Source organism: Heterocephalus glaber, unplaced genomic scaffold, assembly GCF_053883595.1.
Source record: "Heterocephalus glaber isolate CG9 unplaced genomic scaffold, H.glaber_assembly_v1.0 deba00001610, whole genome shotgun sequence".
NCBI classification, from domain to species: Eukaryota; Metazoa; Chordata; class Mammalia; order Rodentia; family Bathyergidae; genus Heterocephalus; species Heterocephalus glaber.
In genome coordinates this window covers 35859073-35877347 of record NW_028258381.1, presented here as the reverse complement: position 1 = coordinate 35877347, position 18275 = coordinate 35859073, and the positions used below count along the sequence as shown (strand labels likewise).

General features: G+C 46.7%; 1 protein-coding gene across 4 annotated transcripts in view; it reads right to left on the bottom strand.

The window, feature by feature from the left end:
• The window catches only part of Radil (Rap associating with DIL domain), a 75175-nt gene that overhangs the window by 25866 nt on the left and 31034 nt on the right, over positions 1–18275 (bottom strand). For 3 of the 4 annotated variants that reach the window (XR_015445504.1, XM_021254675.2, XM_004840404.3), the window contains exons 3-5: positions 5465–5712; positions 4152–4781; positions 1780–1817 (exon numbers count right to left, since the gene is read on the bottom strand). Coding sequence is in view for 3 of the 4 variants with exons in the window: in XM_021254675.2 (XP_021110334.1) it covers positions 1780–1817; positions 4152–4781; positions 5465–5712 (916 nt within the window). In the remaining variant the exon portion in view is untranslated. Of the gene's footprint in view, positions 1–1779; positions 1818–4151; positions 4782–5464; positions 5713–6624; positions 9191–18275 lie in introns of those variants that run through there. The other variant, XM_087196454.1, reaches the window with a different exon arrangement.

The window sequence follows — 18275 nt, the reverse complement described above, 5'->3', positions numbered from 1 at the left end:
AATATGACAACCCCAGATGCAGAGCATTAAGGGAAATTCCATGGTCATTTGCATGCATGCTATTAAAAAGAAACACGGAGGACCGGGGATTTAGCTCAGTGGTTCCTCCAGCTGCCTCGAAAGTGCAAGGTCCCGAGTTCAATCACCGGTACCAAAAAAAAAAAGAAAGAAAGAAACAGAGACACAGCGATCATGAGCCCAGGTGTGGGTTCCAGGTAACTGGTACATTCTGCATAGTTCTGTTTTGGGAGTGATTCATTATTTTAAAAAGGAAAAGGCAAAAAAACCTAAATGCTATGAGCCTGCATGAGGGCTGGAGGCTAGCCCTAATGACGAATGCTCTGCAAACTCAGTGAAAGTGGGCAGCTGACGAAGGGAAGGCCTGGCTCTTCCTGTTGGAGGAAGCTGGGTCCAGCCCAGACCACCCACACACAGGCATCAGGATGGAAGGTTCCAGTCTTAAAGCACCTCCACCTCTGGGAGCAGGAGGACAGTTGGGTATGATTCCACCACTGAGCACTTCCTCAGTCCCAGAATTAGGGCTGTCGTGGCTCAAGGCAGGGAAAGCGTCCCTCAAAAGGCATTGTACCCACACTGGTCCCGTCCCAACTCCTACCAAGTCCCCAAGCACAGAAACTCTGCAGGACACAGACACCAACCACCCTGTGCCTATGTTGGCCCGCCCCATCTGCCATCATCCTGTGTCACTGTCTTTCAATGCCAATGCTGCCTCTGGGGCTGGTTTCTGCAGAGCCCTGTCCCATCCTGCTGGGAGGTAGCACCAATGGGAGGCAGTACCAAGGGTTGCCCATGCAGCCCGGGACCCCAGAGGCCATGACTCCCACTCAGTGTGTTAGCATTCAATATCATTCCGGCTCCTGACACCGACAGGTGCCTGGGAGCGGGAATCTGGGTGGGAGGTGTCCCGAACTGGACTCCATCTGTCAGTGGCGAGGACAGCAGGCCCCAGCCCAGTGCCCGCCGGAGGCCTCCTCTCTGAGGGCCCTTCAAGCCTACTTTGGAAGGGGTCAGTGACACCACCGCAGGAAGCCAGAACACATCTACCAACTGATCCCAACCTCTCCCTCCCTCCCCAGCAGGCACCTTCACCAGCCTCAGTGTCATCTGTGGTATGGCTCTTGGATGGGCGGCCTCACTGAGAACTGCACACTCATGTATGTGCACAGAACCATGCGACCGGGGCTTTGTGGGACTTTTCAGCAGCCTCATGAAGCTCCAAGACCCTGCACAAGTCGATGTGTGCAGCTCACAGCCACCCACGCTGCGTTGTCTCCAGTGTAAACACTTGGCGCTGCTGTCCCTACAAGGCACCCAGGGAGGGCAATTCCCTCAGTGTCCACACAGCGGGCACCTCTGCTAGATAATCCAGACAGTCCCACCAGACACCCCTGGCAGCAGAGGGTAGAAAGGCCCTTTCCATGGGGACAGGCACTGGGGAGAGCGATACTCTGCCCCAGAGCGGGGGCCTGCACTTTCCTTGGGGGCAAGGGGCAGGCCACTTCAATGTGGCCACCAGGGAGAGGGCCCGGGGAAGGCTCTCCAACGACCTTGCCCACATGGCCCTACGGATGCTCTTCTAGGGAAATTTCCCACTCAGAACTTGGGGGGTGGGGAGAGAAGAGGGAAGTGGACTCAAGAGACAGCAGCATGGGGTGAGGTTGAGGGCTGACCCCAAGGCAGCTGGAGGCCTCTGGGGACTGGGCTCCCTGGGAAGCCGGAACTCACTAAGAGGCAGAACAATAAGCTGGTCATACTTACAGTTGCGCCTGCTTCTCTGCTAATTCTTTGGTTTTCTCCTACAATTACAAAGGAAAAAAAAATATGAGAAAACAGAAGAACATATACAGGGATACATTCAGATATACATTATTCCATCTGTATGAGAGATGCAGCACTCTGTCCACACAGCCCAAGCTCTGCAGTGCTTTTTATCCTAAACTATGTTGGAAAGCACATTTTCCAGGGACTTAGATATCTTCCCATCCATTCCTGACTGTGACCTGAGCATTTCCTCCAACAGAAGCAGCTCACAGCCCTCTGGCTCACAGGACAACCACCCATTAAAAATCAGCAGGGACAGGCAAACACTTCTCAAACACTATGATGAACAGGCTGCTGTCATTCTCCATTGTTACACTTAATATTTACATATTGAAACACCCATGCTAATAACACCCAGTAGTATATATGCTCGGATATTTACATATCTATTTAAACTTCTCAACAAGGACTCGGGCTTAGCCAATGTGTTTTGTGCTGTCACCCCAATCAAGAAACTGTGCTTGCTTTAGTAGCAGCCCAGAGTCTGCTGAGTGGAACCTCAGTGCCTGCTGTTCTCCTGCCTTGTTCCTCTAAGATGCTGCACACATAGCCCTGTCTGCTGGGCAGATACAAGGAGACAGAGGAATGGGGATCAGAGCCGTCCATGCTCAGGAAGCAAAGGGAGCAAGTGAACTTCACAGGGGCCCACAGTGGGCAGCACTTTGGGGCGCAGGGAGACCTTGACTCAGACACCTGTGTCTACAAGCTGAGGGCTCAAATAAGCAGCTCCCATCAGGCAGCCTCGGTTTCCAGGCCAGTGACACAGGGCAGGGGCCTGGGCGTGCAGCAGAAGCAGACAGGATCAGAACCAGATGAAATCTGCTCCTCCACCTGCTGTCACACCCCTCGGCAAGTGACTTGTGTCCTCCTGGCCTTGGCTTCCCAGCTGTTACATGGGGCATGTCATCCACCCCATCAGGGTGGCGGGGAGAATTAATTAGACCCTAGATCATCTAGTTCATTAGTCAGTGCCAGGCACAGGATATACCCAGGAAATGGAGATCATGATGTCAAAATTCACAATTTAAAAAAAAAAAATTCAGGGCCTGAGATTTAGCTCATTGGTACTAAGCCTGTCTCGAAAGTGCAAGGTCCTGAGTTCAATCCCCGCTACCAAAAAAAAAAAATCACAACTTTTAACCATCAGTGCTTGGTCACAGCAGCCACAAAGCAGGCAGTTCCCATGCTGTAGACCATCCAGGCCCCAAGCAAGTGACTGGACAGTGGCTACACTGTGGGGGACCCCGTATCAAATACTGAGCTGGGAACCCCATAAGACACGGCTCAGATACCCCTAATGCCTATGATCACCCACATGAAACTTTGGATGGGACAGCCAGTCTAGCTTTTGTTTTTAAAAAAAGTTTCACACATTTCAAACATGGTTTTAATATAAGAAATTGATCAGGTTCCTATAAGGGTCTTCCTTGCCACCCACACCCATGATGAGTACAACCAAAATCAGCGAAGGCTCTGAGTGACACTGAGCCACCCTTGGGGTCCTGGGAGTCGAGCTCCCAAGCGGGCAAGAGCTGGCTGAGGCCAGGCTCCCCAGGCCCTGCTCCAGCACCCGCCCACCCCAACAGGGCGGCACTGCCGCGTGACTCCTCCTGTGGCAGAGCCTGGGAGCATCTGTGTGTCTGGGGCAGGGACTAGCCTCTCGTGGGTGGAAGCCAGAGATTCTGTTCACTGCCCCACACTGTCTGGACAGCTGCCCCAGGGAGGAATTCTATGCCCACAGGTCCATGGCGCCCAGGCCAAGGGACCCTGGCTGGGTGCAGATTATGTCACTGAACAAAGCCACCGGTTCCTGCACCCTCACCACCAGCTGACAGGGCCCATAATGGGGACAGCTCGGCAGCAGAAAACACAAGATGCCATGCTGTAAATAACAGCCTGGGAGGGCCAGGGATTTAGCTCAACAGTGCTGTGTTTCCCTCGAAAGCACAAGGTCCTGAGTTTGATACCCAGTATCGAAAAACAAAGGCCTGGGAGAGCTCTCCGAAGTGCCCAGCTCCAGGACACCTCACTGGGGCATGTGGAGGCATCAGGCCGAGTGGGACTGGGGTAGGGATCAGGCCAGAGTGCAGAAGTGACGGGAACCCCTCAGGGCCAGACCTCCCTGAAGGCAGCCTGCAATGTCAACTTACTGCTGCTGTCAGCCAGGAGGTGGACACATGGGAAAGGCTGGCCCTGCACCCACCCTGGCACCACTGAGAGGGCACTGAGAGGAGCTGGGTCTCATGCCAAGGGCAAGCAGGCAGAGCTGGCAGACCTGCTGCACGGGCCAACCCAGCTGCATCACTCACCCAGACTGTGTCACGGATCCTCCTGGCAACCTTGAGCAGCAGCCGCCCGAAGGTGCCCTGCTCAAAGTGTGTGGCCGAGTGCTGGATGCAGAGGCACAGGAGGAAGGCGGGTGTCAGCTTGTAGTCGTCACTCCCTGGCTCTATCAGTGTCATGATCCTCTGCAGCAGCGTGTCTTCCACATCAGGCTCGAACTCCAGGAGCAGCTGCCGCCGCCTAGGCACATCAACCAGCGAGCAAGAGGCACCATCATGGGCCCGGAGCGCAGCACCACATGTCCTGCAGCTCTGTGGTGGCCGCAGGTGGGCCAGGGCCCCAGCCGGCAACAGTTGGGCCTGTGCAGGGTCCTTGAAGAGCAGCAGGTAGTAGAGGCCCAGGGAGAGCAGGTCACCGTGCTGCAGCACCACAGGGCCCCGGCCCACTGCAGAGAAGTTGACGGCCATGGGCGCTCCAGCTATGGGCTCCAGCACCAGCCTGGCCACGCCAGGGCTGCCATCTGGGGCCGGGCACCGGCGGATGGTGCAGTGCAGGGGCAGGATGTCAGGGGCTACCAGGCTGATGCTTGGCTTGCTGGAGGGCGTGCGCTGGCCCACTGTGTGCCGCTCCTGGTTGAGCACATACACCAGGCTGTCCTAAAAGCAGAAGCACTACTCAGGGGAGATGCCACCACAGTGACACCACACAGGTGAGGACAGGATAGAATAGGTGTCCCACTCTGCAGCTGGGACTGCTGTCTGAGGCCAACAGCAGCCCTAAGCCACTCTCGACAGGCCCAGGTGAGGTCGAGGTCTGAGGTCACCCACACAGAGTGTGCAGGCCTCATGTTCACCCCCCAGCTAGCACAGGTGTCTCCTGAGACTAGAGCCCAGCAGCCTCAGGAAAGCGGGCACCCAGTGGAGTAAGAAAGGACGAAGGGAGAAAGGGACAAGGTTGGAGAGCAAGAGACACCGCAGCACTGCCACACCGCAGGAGGTGGGTAAGGCCAGCTCCTTCAAGCCCAGGCCCAAGACAGAGTGGCAAAAAATGGCTCTGGGTGGCAGGGGCAGTGTGGCCTTACCCAGAAAACTGTAACCACCAAGCAGTGGTTGGCACCATCACTAGGACAAGGAGAAGGCTGGCCCGTCCCTTGCCCTGGGCACCTGCCCGTGCCCTTTCCAGAAACCATGAGAAGCAGTATGAGAAGGGTGGAGAGCCCTCTACAAGGGCCTAGACCCAGTCATTGCCCCTCTCCTGCTGCCCCTGTCCCACCCCCACTTCCTCCTCCCAGCCACACAGGGGTGCAATAGGCCACGTTCCGGGTCCTTGGGTGGCTCACGTGTTGCTGGCTGTAGCCCTGCAGGAGCAGCAGGTGTGGGGCCTGGAACAGGGAGCAGCGCATGGCGTCCCGGGCCGGTTCTTCAGGGCCCTGGGCAGCCTCGGGTGGGGCAGTGGCCGGACTCAGGCTGGTCTCGCTGACCGTGCGACGCAGTCGGGGTGGAGGGGAGCTGCAGGCAGCACCTGGGGCCAGGCCTGAAGTTCCCTTGGCGCGGATCCGCTGCAGCCTCCGGGCTTGGGCGTTTATCCCTGAAATAGGATTAGCCCAGGTACAGGACCAGAGGTCTGACTGTGGCCATCTCCTGGGTCCTGCTGGACTCAAGTCTCACTAAGCCACCTCTGATGCCTGTCATTGCTCTGTCAAAGCAGGTCTGGAGGACAAGAGCTCTGCCTACTGGCCATGCCTTTTTTTTTTTTTTTTTTTGGTTTTGTGGGTTTTTTTGGTGCCAGGGATCAAACTTGGGACCCTGCGCTTGCGAGGCAGGCGGCAGAACCACTGAGCTAAATCCCTGGCCCCCAATGCCCTTTGAAAGGGGAGGCAGCACCTTGGCACTGCTGAGGCACCCCAGAAAAGCTGCTCCCAGGGCAGCCACAGAGCAGGCAGCCCAAATGTCACATCCTGTGACTCAGATGGGACTATACCTGCCCTACAGGAGCCCGATGACACTCCTCAGCTTGCACCATGGCCCTGGGCACCAAACCCATCAAACAGTCTCCCCTCTGCAGCATCGGCCCTGCCAGGTCACCATGCCACCCAAGAGCCTGTCCATCGGTCTGTGTGGTCCTCCTGGCCCACCTGTGTGCCAGGCTCAGATTCCCCAGATAGCAGTGCGCTGACTAGACGAGATGGAGCTAATTGGTCACTGTTCTCCCTCACTTTAAAAGGAGAACCCAGTCAACTTCAGGTGTCACTGTGCTGGTCAGCTTCTGTGACAGCATAGCCGCCACCTCCCCACGACCACCTTGGACACGGTCAAACCAGAGCAGGCACACACCAATGCACACACACAAACGCACCCACACATAAACGTACACATGCACACACAAACACTGCACTGGACATGCACAACATTCAGACACACAAACATAAACACATGTACACTCATACATACAGCAGGGAATAACACACACCCCAAAAAAGCCTTAAAATCTCATGCTCACAAATGCAGGAAGCGCTCTCTAAACTGCAGCTGCTAGGAAAGCTGACAGGCAGGATGGATGGAAGCCCAGAGACCATTCACTGCTCCCAGCTGACCCCGGTGCTTTCTTCCCTGAACACTCTGCCGAGTCCCCTCCATGCAGCCTTGTCTCCATCTGTGGCATCCTGTCCTCCAGCCATTCCAAACAAAACCAGACAAAAGCCAGAAAGGAGGCCAATGTGCAGCCAAGAGAGCTGCTTTACTGGAGCTGAAGCCTCAGATGAGCTCTGCCCTTCCCTGCAGAAGGCTGAGCCGCCTGCGCATCTGCAGCCCGCAGGGGGCTGGGGCTGCAGGAGGAGCCGGCCACAGTGCCAGGCTGGAAATGCTCCTGCAGAAGTCCTGCAGCCACCTTGAGCCTGCTCCTCTAGGCAGGGACCACACTCACATCAGATGACTCCTCCAGGGCCTGCCTGTAGGTCAGAGCCAAGGCCAATGGCAGGGCCACTCCCAGACCCCCTTCCTTGTTTTGGGTGGGCTCCTATGAATAGGAGCTGGAAGGCCAGACCTTTGCTTGGGACCATGGCAGCATTGTCCACTGGCAACACCAGCACTGCCAGTGTGCCCCAGGTAGCATGGACATCCACCTGACCTCACCTCCTTCCTCCTCCTCTGTTATGGTTTATATCTAGATGTCCCCCCAAAGCCTCATCACTCATAGATGCGGCTTCTGGGAGGTGGCTGGATCATGGGTGTGTGATACTGTACATGGGTGTGATAGATACTGTATTAGTCCACAATTGGTTTAGCATAGTTCTGGCTATGGACAATGGGAAGGGCCATCCTGGGTATGGGTGCTACCAACCAATAGGCTTGTAGCCTGGGAAAGGAAAAGGAAGGCTCTCTACTTCCTGCTTGTCTGCCCTGCCATGAACTGTTTCTCCTCTGCTATGTCCCTCTGCCATGCTGCCCTGCCTTGGAGCCAGCTAATTCTGGACTGAAACCTCTACAAGTTGTGAGCCAAAATAAACCTTTCTTCCTTCAACTTGTGAGTGCTGGGTATTTTGTTCCAGCAACAAGGAGGTAACTAAGACATCCTCCCTTTCCTGCTGTGGGTCAGCCAAGAGGACACACATGCATGCGATGACCCTATATCAGGACACCCCACAGAACTGCTGCCCAAACAGCCCTTCCCAGGAGCACCAGGGTAAGGGATACAGACTCTGAGCAAAGGGCAAGAGAGACACAAGATCCACACCCTGGTTTACAGGCTTAAAAGCACTGAGATACCAGGTCTTGGTTCATATGGAGGTGTATAAAACACCTTTTTTTTTTTTCTGTAGTGCCAGGGACTGAACCAGGATCCCATTCGCACTACACAGCACTCTACCACTGAGCTATTTCTCCAGCCCTTCTTATTTTATTTTGAGACAGGATCTCATTAAATTGCCTGGGTTAGCCTGAATTTGTTGTTGTTGTTTTTTGGTACCAGGGATCAAACTCGGGACCTTGCACTTGTGCGGAAGGCAGCAGAACCACTAAGCTAAATCCCCGGCCCTACTAGTCTGAATTTGTGGTCCTCCTGCCTCAGCCTCTTGAGTAGCTGAGAGTACAGGTGTGTGCCACCATGCCCAATGACACATTGGGGTCCAGTCACATCCCATCTGAAGACACAGCTAGGGACCTTGGCTGTTTCAACTCAAGGACCTACTTGCTCCTCGATATTTGTTAATGCATGCACCTAGGAGAAAAATGGACACTCTCCAATATTCTAAAAACAGTGCAGCCAGGACAGGCCCAAGATGGCCCCACAGGCATCCTAAAGACAGGCCTTGGGAGGAAATGTCTGACGTGGAAGTCAAAAGGGAGACAGTGACAGTCCCAGAGTCCTGGATGCTCCCCCTAGCCTCGCCACCTACCCAGGCCAAGTCTCCGAGGGGCAGCAATCCTAATGATCTCAATTACCCACAGACACTCCTGGATGACACTGTAGGCCACACATCTCTTTCCTGTATCCCCTTCCTGTCACCTCTATAGAGCCCCTATGTGGACTGGGAGGAGGCAATGTTAATTTTGACAAGAGCTCCTAATGGACACCAGAGCTGCTACTGCAGCTCTGCTCTGGCTCAGACAGCCCTGGAAAGAAAAACAGTGCTCTTCCTGTGCGTCATCAGGTTCCTCCATAAAGTCACCCTGCAGGCTTCCCCTCCGGCCCTGTTTTCTCTTCCCTCCCTGACTCTGGGAAGCACATCTGTGCCACTCCTCCCAGCTGGCGGCCCCAGAGACAGGATCCTGACTGGAGACAGGTGGCCATCACAGTGTCCTGCGCGGAGGAGTTGTGAACCTGTGCAGTTGGGCCAATTTTACAATGATTCCTAGTAACAGGTGGGAATATAATGCTAAAATAAACTCTCAGTAGCTGCTGCAAATTTAGAGGTCAGACTTGCCTTCAACAAGTCACTTTTTTGCTAGAATACTCTTTTCTAAGTCAGCAAAGGGGCTGTGCACAGTGGTACACATCTGTAATCCCAGCACACAGGGAGACTAAGGCAAGAGGATCACAAGTTCCAGCCCAGTTTGGGCAAATTAGCAACTTGGCAAGACCCTGCTCAGAATAAAAAAGGGGTGGGGAAGTAGCTCGGTGCAAAGGCCCTGGGCTTAATCCCCAGTACGGGGCGGGGTGGGGTGGGGGGTGGGGGGTGGCTAAGTCATGGAGCTCCACCAATCAACCAATCTGTGGTGTGAAAACATCCAAAATGTACAAAACAGAAGTAAATACCTGAGGATAAGTGGGGAACACCTCCCTTATTCTCAGCATTTCAAATTTAAATCCATTTCGCTCTTAATAATAAACCCTAAGAAGGCAATGGGGCTGGATGGACAAGTAGCCCAGCCTCCTGCAACCAAACTGACAACTGGAGCAAACTCTAAAGTTCTGAAGAAGACACACATGCAGGTCCTAATCAGTTGTTCTTCCTGGTATGCCAAGACTGAAACTGACTAAATGTCATACATAATATTATAGGTCAGTGCCAAAGAACCAGGGATTAGGCCAAATAGGCAGGAACTTCTCATCCCCAATAAATTGAAGAGGTAGGACCTTGCAACAGACTCAAACCCCAAATCCCAGCTACATCTGGAAGACATCACTGAGAAATAGTCATTTCCTAAGGGTTCTAAATATTAGCAATAAAGGAACATACTATTAGCAATTTAAAAGCATCAACCAAGGAATTAAATTTTTTTTAAAAAAAAAAGAAAGAAAATGAGAAGACACTTAAACAAGATGCAACCCCAAACTTCCAACTTACCAAAGGCAAACCCAGGGAAAAATGAGTTGGAACAATTCAAAAGCCACCCACCTAGACTCTCTGAAGTGGCAACAGTAGAAGTAACAAAGCAGATGAATGAAGCTCTAGAAAAAAATCAAATCAGAAATAATTTCTCAGATAACTATAGAGATGGTGATGATAATGAAAGACACGCTCAGTGACTCTAGAGCAGATACAGATAAAAAAAATAGAGGAGCTTTGGAAAATGATGGACACCATGAATGCCCAACATAGCAAAAAAATAGAATCCATGAAACATTCAAACAGATATCGAGGAGATTAAAAATTTCATTGAAAGTATACTCTGCAGACTAAGAGAATGATACAAAAACTTAATAAAGCCAAGAGTTGGTTCTCCGAAAGAATCAACAAAATTGACAAACCCTTAGCCAACCTTATCAGAAAAAGGAAAGAAAAGGCTCAAATCCATGCAATTAGGAATGAAAAGGGTGAAATTACAACAGACCCAGCAGAAATCCAGAGGATCATCAATATCTACTTCCAGAACCTATACGCCAATAAGATGGAAAACACAGAAGAAATGAACAGATTCCTAGATACATATGAATTACCAAAGTTGAATGAAGAAGACCTAAAAATTCTAAACAACCCAATATCAACCAATGAAATTGAAAATGTAATTAAAAACAGACCAACTAAAAAAGCCCAGGTCCTGATGGCTTCACTGCTGAATTCTACAAGACATTTAGAGAGGAACTGCTGCCACTACTGTTTAAACTCTTCAGTGAAATTGAAAGGGAAGCAATACTCCCAAATTCATTTCTGGAAGCAAGCATCCTTTGATCCTCAAAGCAGAGAAAGACCCAACCAAAAAGGAGAACTATAGGCCAATCTCACTAATGAACATAGATGCAAAAATCCTTAATAAGATAATGGCAAACAGAATTCAGAAGATCATCAAGATCATACACCCTGATCAAGTGGGATTCATCCCAGGGATGCAGGGATGGTTCAACATACACAGGTCAATCAATGTAATACAATATATCAATAGAGCCAAGGACAAAAACCATATGATCATCTCCATAGATGCAGAAAAAGCATCTGACAAAATCCAACATGCATTTATGATAAAAACCGTACAAAAAATTGGAATAGATGGCCTCTACCTCAATCTGATAAAAGTCATCTATGAAAAACCAACAGCCAGTATCATACTAAATGGTCACAAAATGAAATCCTTCACACTAACATCAGGAACAAGAGAAGGATGTCCACTATCACCACTCTTGTTCAATATAGTTTTGGAAACATTAGCCACGGCAATTAGACAAGAGAAAGAAAAGGAATAAAGATAGGAAATGAAGAAGTCAAATTGTCATTATTCGCAAATGACATGATACTGTATATACAAGACCCCAAGAACTCCACCAAAAGTCTTCTAGACTTAATAGCCAAATTCAGTAGAGTAGCTGGTTACAAGGTCAACACACAAAAATCAATAGCTTTCCTCTACACAAACAACAGACTCACTGAGAGAGAAATAGGGCAAACAATTCCTTTCACAATAGCACCCAAAAAACTGAAATACCTAGGAATCAACCTAACGAAAGAAATCAAAGACCTCTTCTCTGAAAACTATAGCACTCTGAAAAGAGAGATCGAAGATGATATCAGAAAATGGAAAGACATCCCTTGCTCCTGGGTAGGAAGGATCAATATAGTGAAAATGGCCATACTTCCAAAACTGCTATACAGATTCAATGTAATCCCAATTGAAATCCCAGCAGCATACTTCATGGACCTTGAGAAAACAATCCAAAAATTCATTTGGAACAAGAAGAGACCCAGAATAGCAAAAGAAATTCTAGGTAACAGAGACATGACAGGGGGTATCACAATCCCCAACTTGAAACTATACTACAAAGCTACTGTGATAAAAACAGCATGGTACTGGCAAAGAAACAGACCTGAGGACCAGTGAAACAGATTAGAAGATGCAAAAACAACTCCAGACACACTCAGCCATCTCATCTTCGGTAAAGGAGCCAAACACCCTCACTGGAAGAAAGATAGCCTCTTTAATAAATGGTGCTGGAAAAATTGGGTTTCAACTTGCCAAAGATTAAAACTAAACCTATATCTCTTGCCATGCACTAAACTAAAATCGAAATGGATTAAGGATCTAAATATTAAAACAGAAATGCTGAACCAGCTGGAACACAGGTTAGGTAGAACTCTTGAAGACACTGGTGTAGGAAAAGATTTTATGAACAAAACCTCAGTTGCCCATGAACTAGCACAAACAATCAACAAGTGGGATCTCTTCTTATTGAAAAGCTTCTGCATAGCAAGAGAAACCACCAACAGTGTGAAGAGGCAACCCATAATGTGGAAAAAATCTTCACCTGCTGTTCCTCAGACAAAGGCCTACTATCTCAAATCTATAAAGAACTTTAAAACATCAAACCTCCCAAATTTAAAGACCCAATCCGAAAATGGGCATCTGAAATGAACAGATATTTCTCAGACAAAGAAGTAGAAATAGCAAATAAATATATGAGAAAATGTCCAACATCACTGGTCATTCAAGAGATGCAAATGAAAACAATATGGAGATTCCACCTCACTCCAAAAAGAATGGCTGCTATCATGAAATCAATCAATAACAAATGCTGGCGGTGCTGTGGGGAAAGAGGAACCCTGCTCCACTGCTGGTGGGAGTGTCGACTGGTGCAACCACTGTGGAAATCAGTATGGAGATATCTCAAAGAACTAGGTCTGGAAGTCCCATTTGACCCAGCTGTTCCCCTGCTGGGTATCTTCCCCAAAGAATTAAAAGAATCATACCACAGTGATATATGTGCACCCATGTTCATAGCAGCACAGTTTGTAATAGCTAAAACTTGGAAACAGCCTAAACGCCCATCAAATGGAGACTGGATAAAGAAAATGTGAGTTTTTAATAAAATGGAGTACTACTCAGCCATAAAAAATGAGAAAATTAGGGACATTTACAGCTAAATGGATGTACATTGAGGGGATACTCTTAAGTGAAATAAATAGGACACACGTGTAAATACTGAATAGCTTCTCTAGTGTGAGAAACTGAAAGTGTAAATAAGGACTAAATGGTATAATAGATAATGTGAAATAGGAAGAAAAGGGGCAAAGGGGAAGGGGAAATGGGAGGGGTAGGGGAAAGGAAAGAAGGGAATGGAATTAATATGAGAAAATGGAAAAATGGAAATAAAGTCTTTGTAAATAGGAAGGGATGGAGGGTTTGAAGGGAGTGCAGGGGAACGGGGAAAAATAAGAACCAAGAGAGATTATATAAAGGTGCAAATTTCCAATGATGAATGTCATTATATTGTATACCTAAAATGTACTAATGATTAGAATGAATAATTGATAATGAGAAATAGGAAAAAAAGGTCCAAAGGAGTAGGGGAAGTAGGAGGGGTATGAAAAAGGAAAGAAGGGAAATGAAAAATTATGAGATATGGAATAAATGGAGACAAAGTCTTTGTAAATAGGGAAGGGTGGAGGGGTGAAGGGAGTGCAGGAAATGGGGAAAAAATAAGAACAAAGATACATCATGTAAAGGTACAAGTTCCCAATGAGAAATGTAAATGTATTGTATACCTAAAATGTACCAATAAAAGAATTAAAAAAAGAAAGTATACTCCACAGAATGAGCCAATGTGAGGACAGAATATTAGATAGAGAAGATAGGATTGTGATTAGCAATTATGAAAAGAAAAATTTTTTAAAAACAGCAATGGACCACAAAAAATCAATCCAACAGCTGCTAGATGATGGAAAGATGAATAACATAAGATCGATCAGAGTCAATGAAACAGCAGGAGAGAGCTCAAACAACATAAAAATCATGTTCACAGAAGAATTGGCAGAAAACTTCCCAACCATGGAAAAAGAACTTGACATACAGATAAGTGAGGCATTTAGAAATCCAATTAGCCATGGTCAAAAATAATCTACATCAAGGCATATAATAGTTAAGATTCCAGAGATTCAACACAAGAACAGAATACTAAAAGCTCTTAAGAGAAAAGAAACAAATCACCTATCAACACAAACCCTCAAGTCAAGGAGAGTTTGGAGTAAAATATTTCAAGCCCCAAAAGAAAACTTCCAATGCAGATTGATGTACCCCACAAAACTATCTTTCAAAATTGATGGAGAGGGCCAGGGATTTAGTTCAGTCGTTCCACTGCCTGCCTCACAGGCGCAAGGTCCCAAGTTTGATCCCCAGTACCAAAAAAAAAAAAAAACCCACAAAAAAAATTGATGGAGAAATAAGATACTTCCATGATAGAGAACACCGAAGAAATTCATGACCACCAAACCAGCACTCCAAAATGCTCTGAAGGACATTCCAGAAAGAGTTAACAAGTTAACTCCATGAATCCCAACAGAATGAATCCACCAGGCAAGGCAAGCAATCAAACAGAGGCGGGGGGTGGGGGGGACCAACAACAGTAAAATAATATGACAAGCATAAGTTAAATAAGTTATAACCATCAGTGTAAATGGTTTTAATTCACCAATCAAAAGAAACAGATTGGCAAAATGGATCAAGAAGCAAGATCCAACAATACGCTGCATACAAGAAACACATTTAACTCAAAAAGAAATTCATAGGGCCGGGGATTTAGCTCAGTGGTGCAGCCACCTGCCTCATAAGTGCAAGGTCCTAATTTCCATCCCCAGTACCCACCCCCAAAAGAAATTCATAGACTGAAAATCAAAGGATGGAAAACAAGACTCCATGGGATGGGAACCTGGAAAAAAAATGGGTAGCTATCCTACTTTCAGACAAAGTGGATTTTAAGCCAAGACTGATTAAAGAGACAAAGAAGGTCACTACATCCTTGTAAGGGAAATAATACAAGAGTAATAAATAACAATCATAAATATATATGCATCAAATAACTAGCATACCCAACTATATAAAACAAGTATTAATGGACATGAAAAATCAAATAAACACATACAATTGTAATGGGGGACCTCTATACCCCACCATCACAAAAAGACAGCTCAACTAGACAAAAAAAATCAACAAGGAAATATCAGAACTAAACCAAACTTTCAAACAAATGGACTTAGTAGATGTCTACAGAATGTTCCACCCCATAATAGTAGGATACACATTCTTCTCAGCTGTACACCGGACATTCTCCAAAACAGACCACATACTAGCTCACAGAACATGCTTAAGTAAATGCAAAGGAACCAAAATTATCCCATGCATATTATCAGACCACAATGCAATGAAATTGGAAATTAATGGCAAGAGAAACCACAAAAGCTTCATAAATACATGGAAATTAAATAACAGTATCCCGAACAATGAGTGGGTCACAGATGAAATTAAAAAAGAAATCACACATTTTCTACAATTAAACAATAATGCCAGTACAACATACTGGAACTTATGGAACCCAATGAAAGCAGTCCTATAAGAGAAATTTATAGCAGTGAATCCCCATAATCAGAAAAACAGAGCAAGCTCAAATAAGCAACCTAATGTTGAACCTTAAGCTTGTAGAAGAAGAATAGCAAGTCAAGCCCAAAGCTCATATGAGAGAGGAAATTATAAAGATCAGAGCAGAAATTAATGCAAAGGAGACTAAGAAAATAATACAAAGAATCAATGCATCAAAGAGTTGGTTCTTTGAAAGATTAAATAAAATGGGCAAACCTTTAGCCAACCTTATTAAAAAAAAAAGGAAAGAAAAGACCCAAATCCATGCAGTTAGGAGTGAAAAGGGTAAAATCACAACAGATCCTGAAGAAATCCAGAAGATCATCAATACCTACTTCTAGAGTATCCTAATAAGATAGAATATACAGAAGAGATGGACAGATTCCAAGATATGTGTAATTACCAAAGCTGAATCAAGAAGATATAAAAATTCTAAATAAACCAGTATCATTCGGTCAAATTGAAGATGTAACTAAAAACCTACCAATAAAGAAAAGTCCAGGCCCTGAATTCACTACTGAATTCTGTAAGAAATTCTGAGAAGACCTAATGCTGCTACTTCTCAAACTCTTTGATGAAATTGAAAGGGAACCAATACTCCCAAATTCATTCCTGGAAGCAAGCATCACCTTGATATCAAAACCAGAGAAAGACCCAACCCAAAAAGAGAACTACAGGCCAATCTCCCTAATGAACATAAATATAAAAATCCTCAATAAGAGGATAGAATGTAGCAAAACATCAAAAAGGTTATATAACATGACCAAGTAGGGTTCATCCCAGGGATGCAGGGATGGTTCAACATACACAAATCAATCAATGTAATACACCACATTAACAGAGCCAAGAATAAATACCATACGATCATCTCAATAGATGCAAAAAAAAGTTTGACAAAGTCCAACACCCATTCATGATAAAAAAAAAAAATCCTACAGAAAATTGGTATAGATGGTCTTTATCTCAATCAGATAAAAGCCACCTACAACAAACCAAAAGCCAACACAATACTAAATGAACAAAAACTGAAAGCTTTCACTCTAAAATCAAGAACAAGACAAGGATGTCCACTATCACCACTCTTATTCAATATAGTTCTGGAAACATTAGCCAGAGCAATTAGACAAGAGAAAGCTTTTACACAGCAAAAGAAACAAACCATCAACAGAGTGAAGAGACAACCCAAAGTGTGGGAAAAGATTTTTGCCAGCTGTTCCTCAGACAAAGGACTAGTATCTAGAATATATAAAGAACTCAAAAAAACCAGACCCCCCCCCCAAATTTAAAGACCCAATCTAAAATGACCATCTAAAATGAATAGAAACATTGGAGCCAGGGATTTAGCTCAGTGGTTTTGCCGCCTGCTGCGTAAGCACAAGGACCTGAGTTCGATCCCTAGTACCAAAAAAAAAAAAAAAAAAAAAAAAAAAAATCAATAGACACTTCTCAAATGAAGAAGTAGAAACAGCAAATACACAAATTGTAAAATGTTCAACATCACTGGTCATTTGAGAGATGCAAATTAAAACAACACTGAGATTCCATCTCACTCCAGAAAGAATGGCTGCTAACAAGAAATCAACCAATAACAAATGCTGGCGGGGCTGTGGGGGAAAAAGGAACCCTGCTCCACTGCTGGTGGGAGTGTAGACTGGTACGACCATTGTGGAAATCAGTGTGAAGATTCCTCGAAAAACTGAAACTAGAGGTTCCATTTGACCCAGCTATTTCTCCTCTTGGAATCTTCCCAAAAGAATTAAAAATACACCACAGCAACATATGCACACCCAAGTTTACAGTGGCACAGTTTGTATTAGCTAAATCTTGGAAACAGCCCAGACGCCCGTCAACCAGTGATTGGATAAAGAAGATGTGGGTTTTTTCTTTAATCAGTGGAGTACTATTCAGCCATAAAGAAGGATAAGCTTGAGACATTTCTAACTAAATGGTTGGACCTTGAGACCATACTCTTAAGTAAAATAAATTGGACACACATGTGTAAATACAGCATTGTTTCTCTGGTGTGAGAAACCAAAAGTGTAAATAAGGACAAAAATGTATAGATATTGGAAAATGGGAAGAAAATGTTGAAATGAGAAGGGGAACAAAGGAGGGGAGAAGGGACAAGAAAAAAAAGAATAAGGAAAAAATGGAAACAAAGCTTTTGTAAATGAGGGTAAGAGGGGTTAAAGGGAGGAGAGTGGAATAAGAAAAAAAGAAGAATCAAGATATACCATGTACCGGTACAAATTCTCTATGATGAATGTTGTCATTACATATATCTAAAATGTACCAATTTAAAAATCAGAAGAAAAACAAGAAAATATACCCTCATAGTATTTCTCCAACGGGCAAAAGCTCTGCTTGTAAAGGACTGACGGCCACACGTGCTTCTGGGGCCCTGTATCGTTCACAGACAGATGACAGCCAGGCCAGCCTGATTCCCACTGGAGAACCAAAGGCTCCAACAGAGCCCCGAAGACCTTTTATCTCTTGTACGCACAATGCCAACCTCACTGAAGACTGAACGTAACCATGTGGCTCGAGAATGACCCCACACACTGAGTCCACAGCCGCACCAGGGCTCACGGAGATTACGAGGCGCTGGGAGTGCACCACCTGCCCCTCCCAGCAGCGGCCCGCCCCGCCCGGGGCGAGAAGACCAGCCTCGCCACCGGAGAGACTGCGCCTGGGCAGCTGTGAGAGGACCCCACTCCGACACCATCCCGGCCCACGTCGTAACTTCTCTAGGGGCACGGACCCTGAGGGTGCCAGCGGTGACTGGAGTGAGGGAAAGCATAACAGTGAGCTTTTTATTGGCCAAGTAATATAAGAAACAAGATCCAATTGTGTGCTTCTCACAAAAGATAC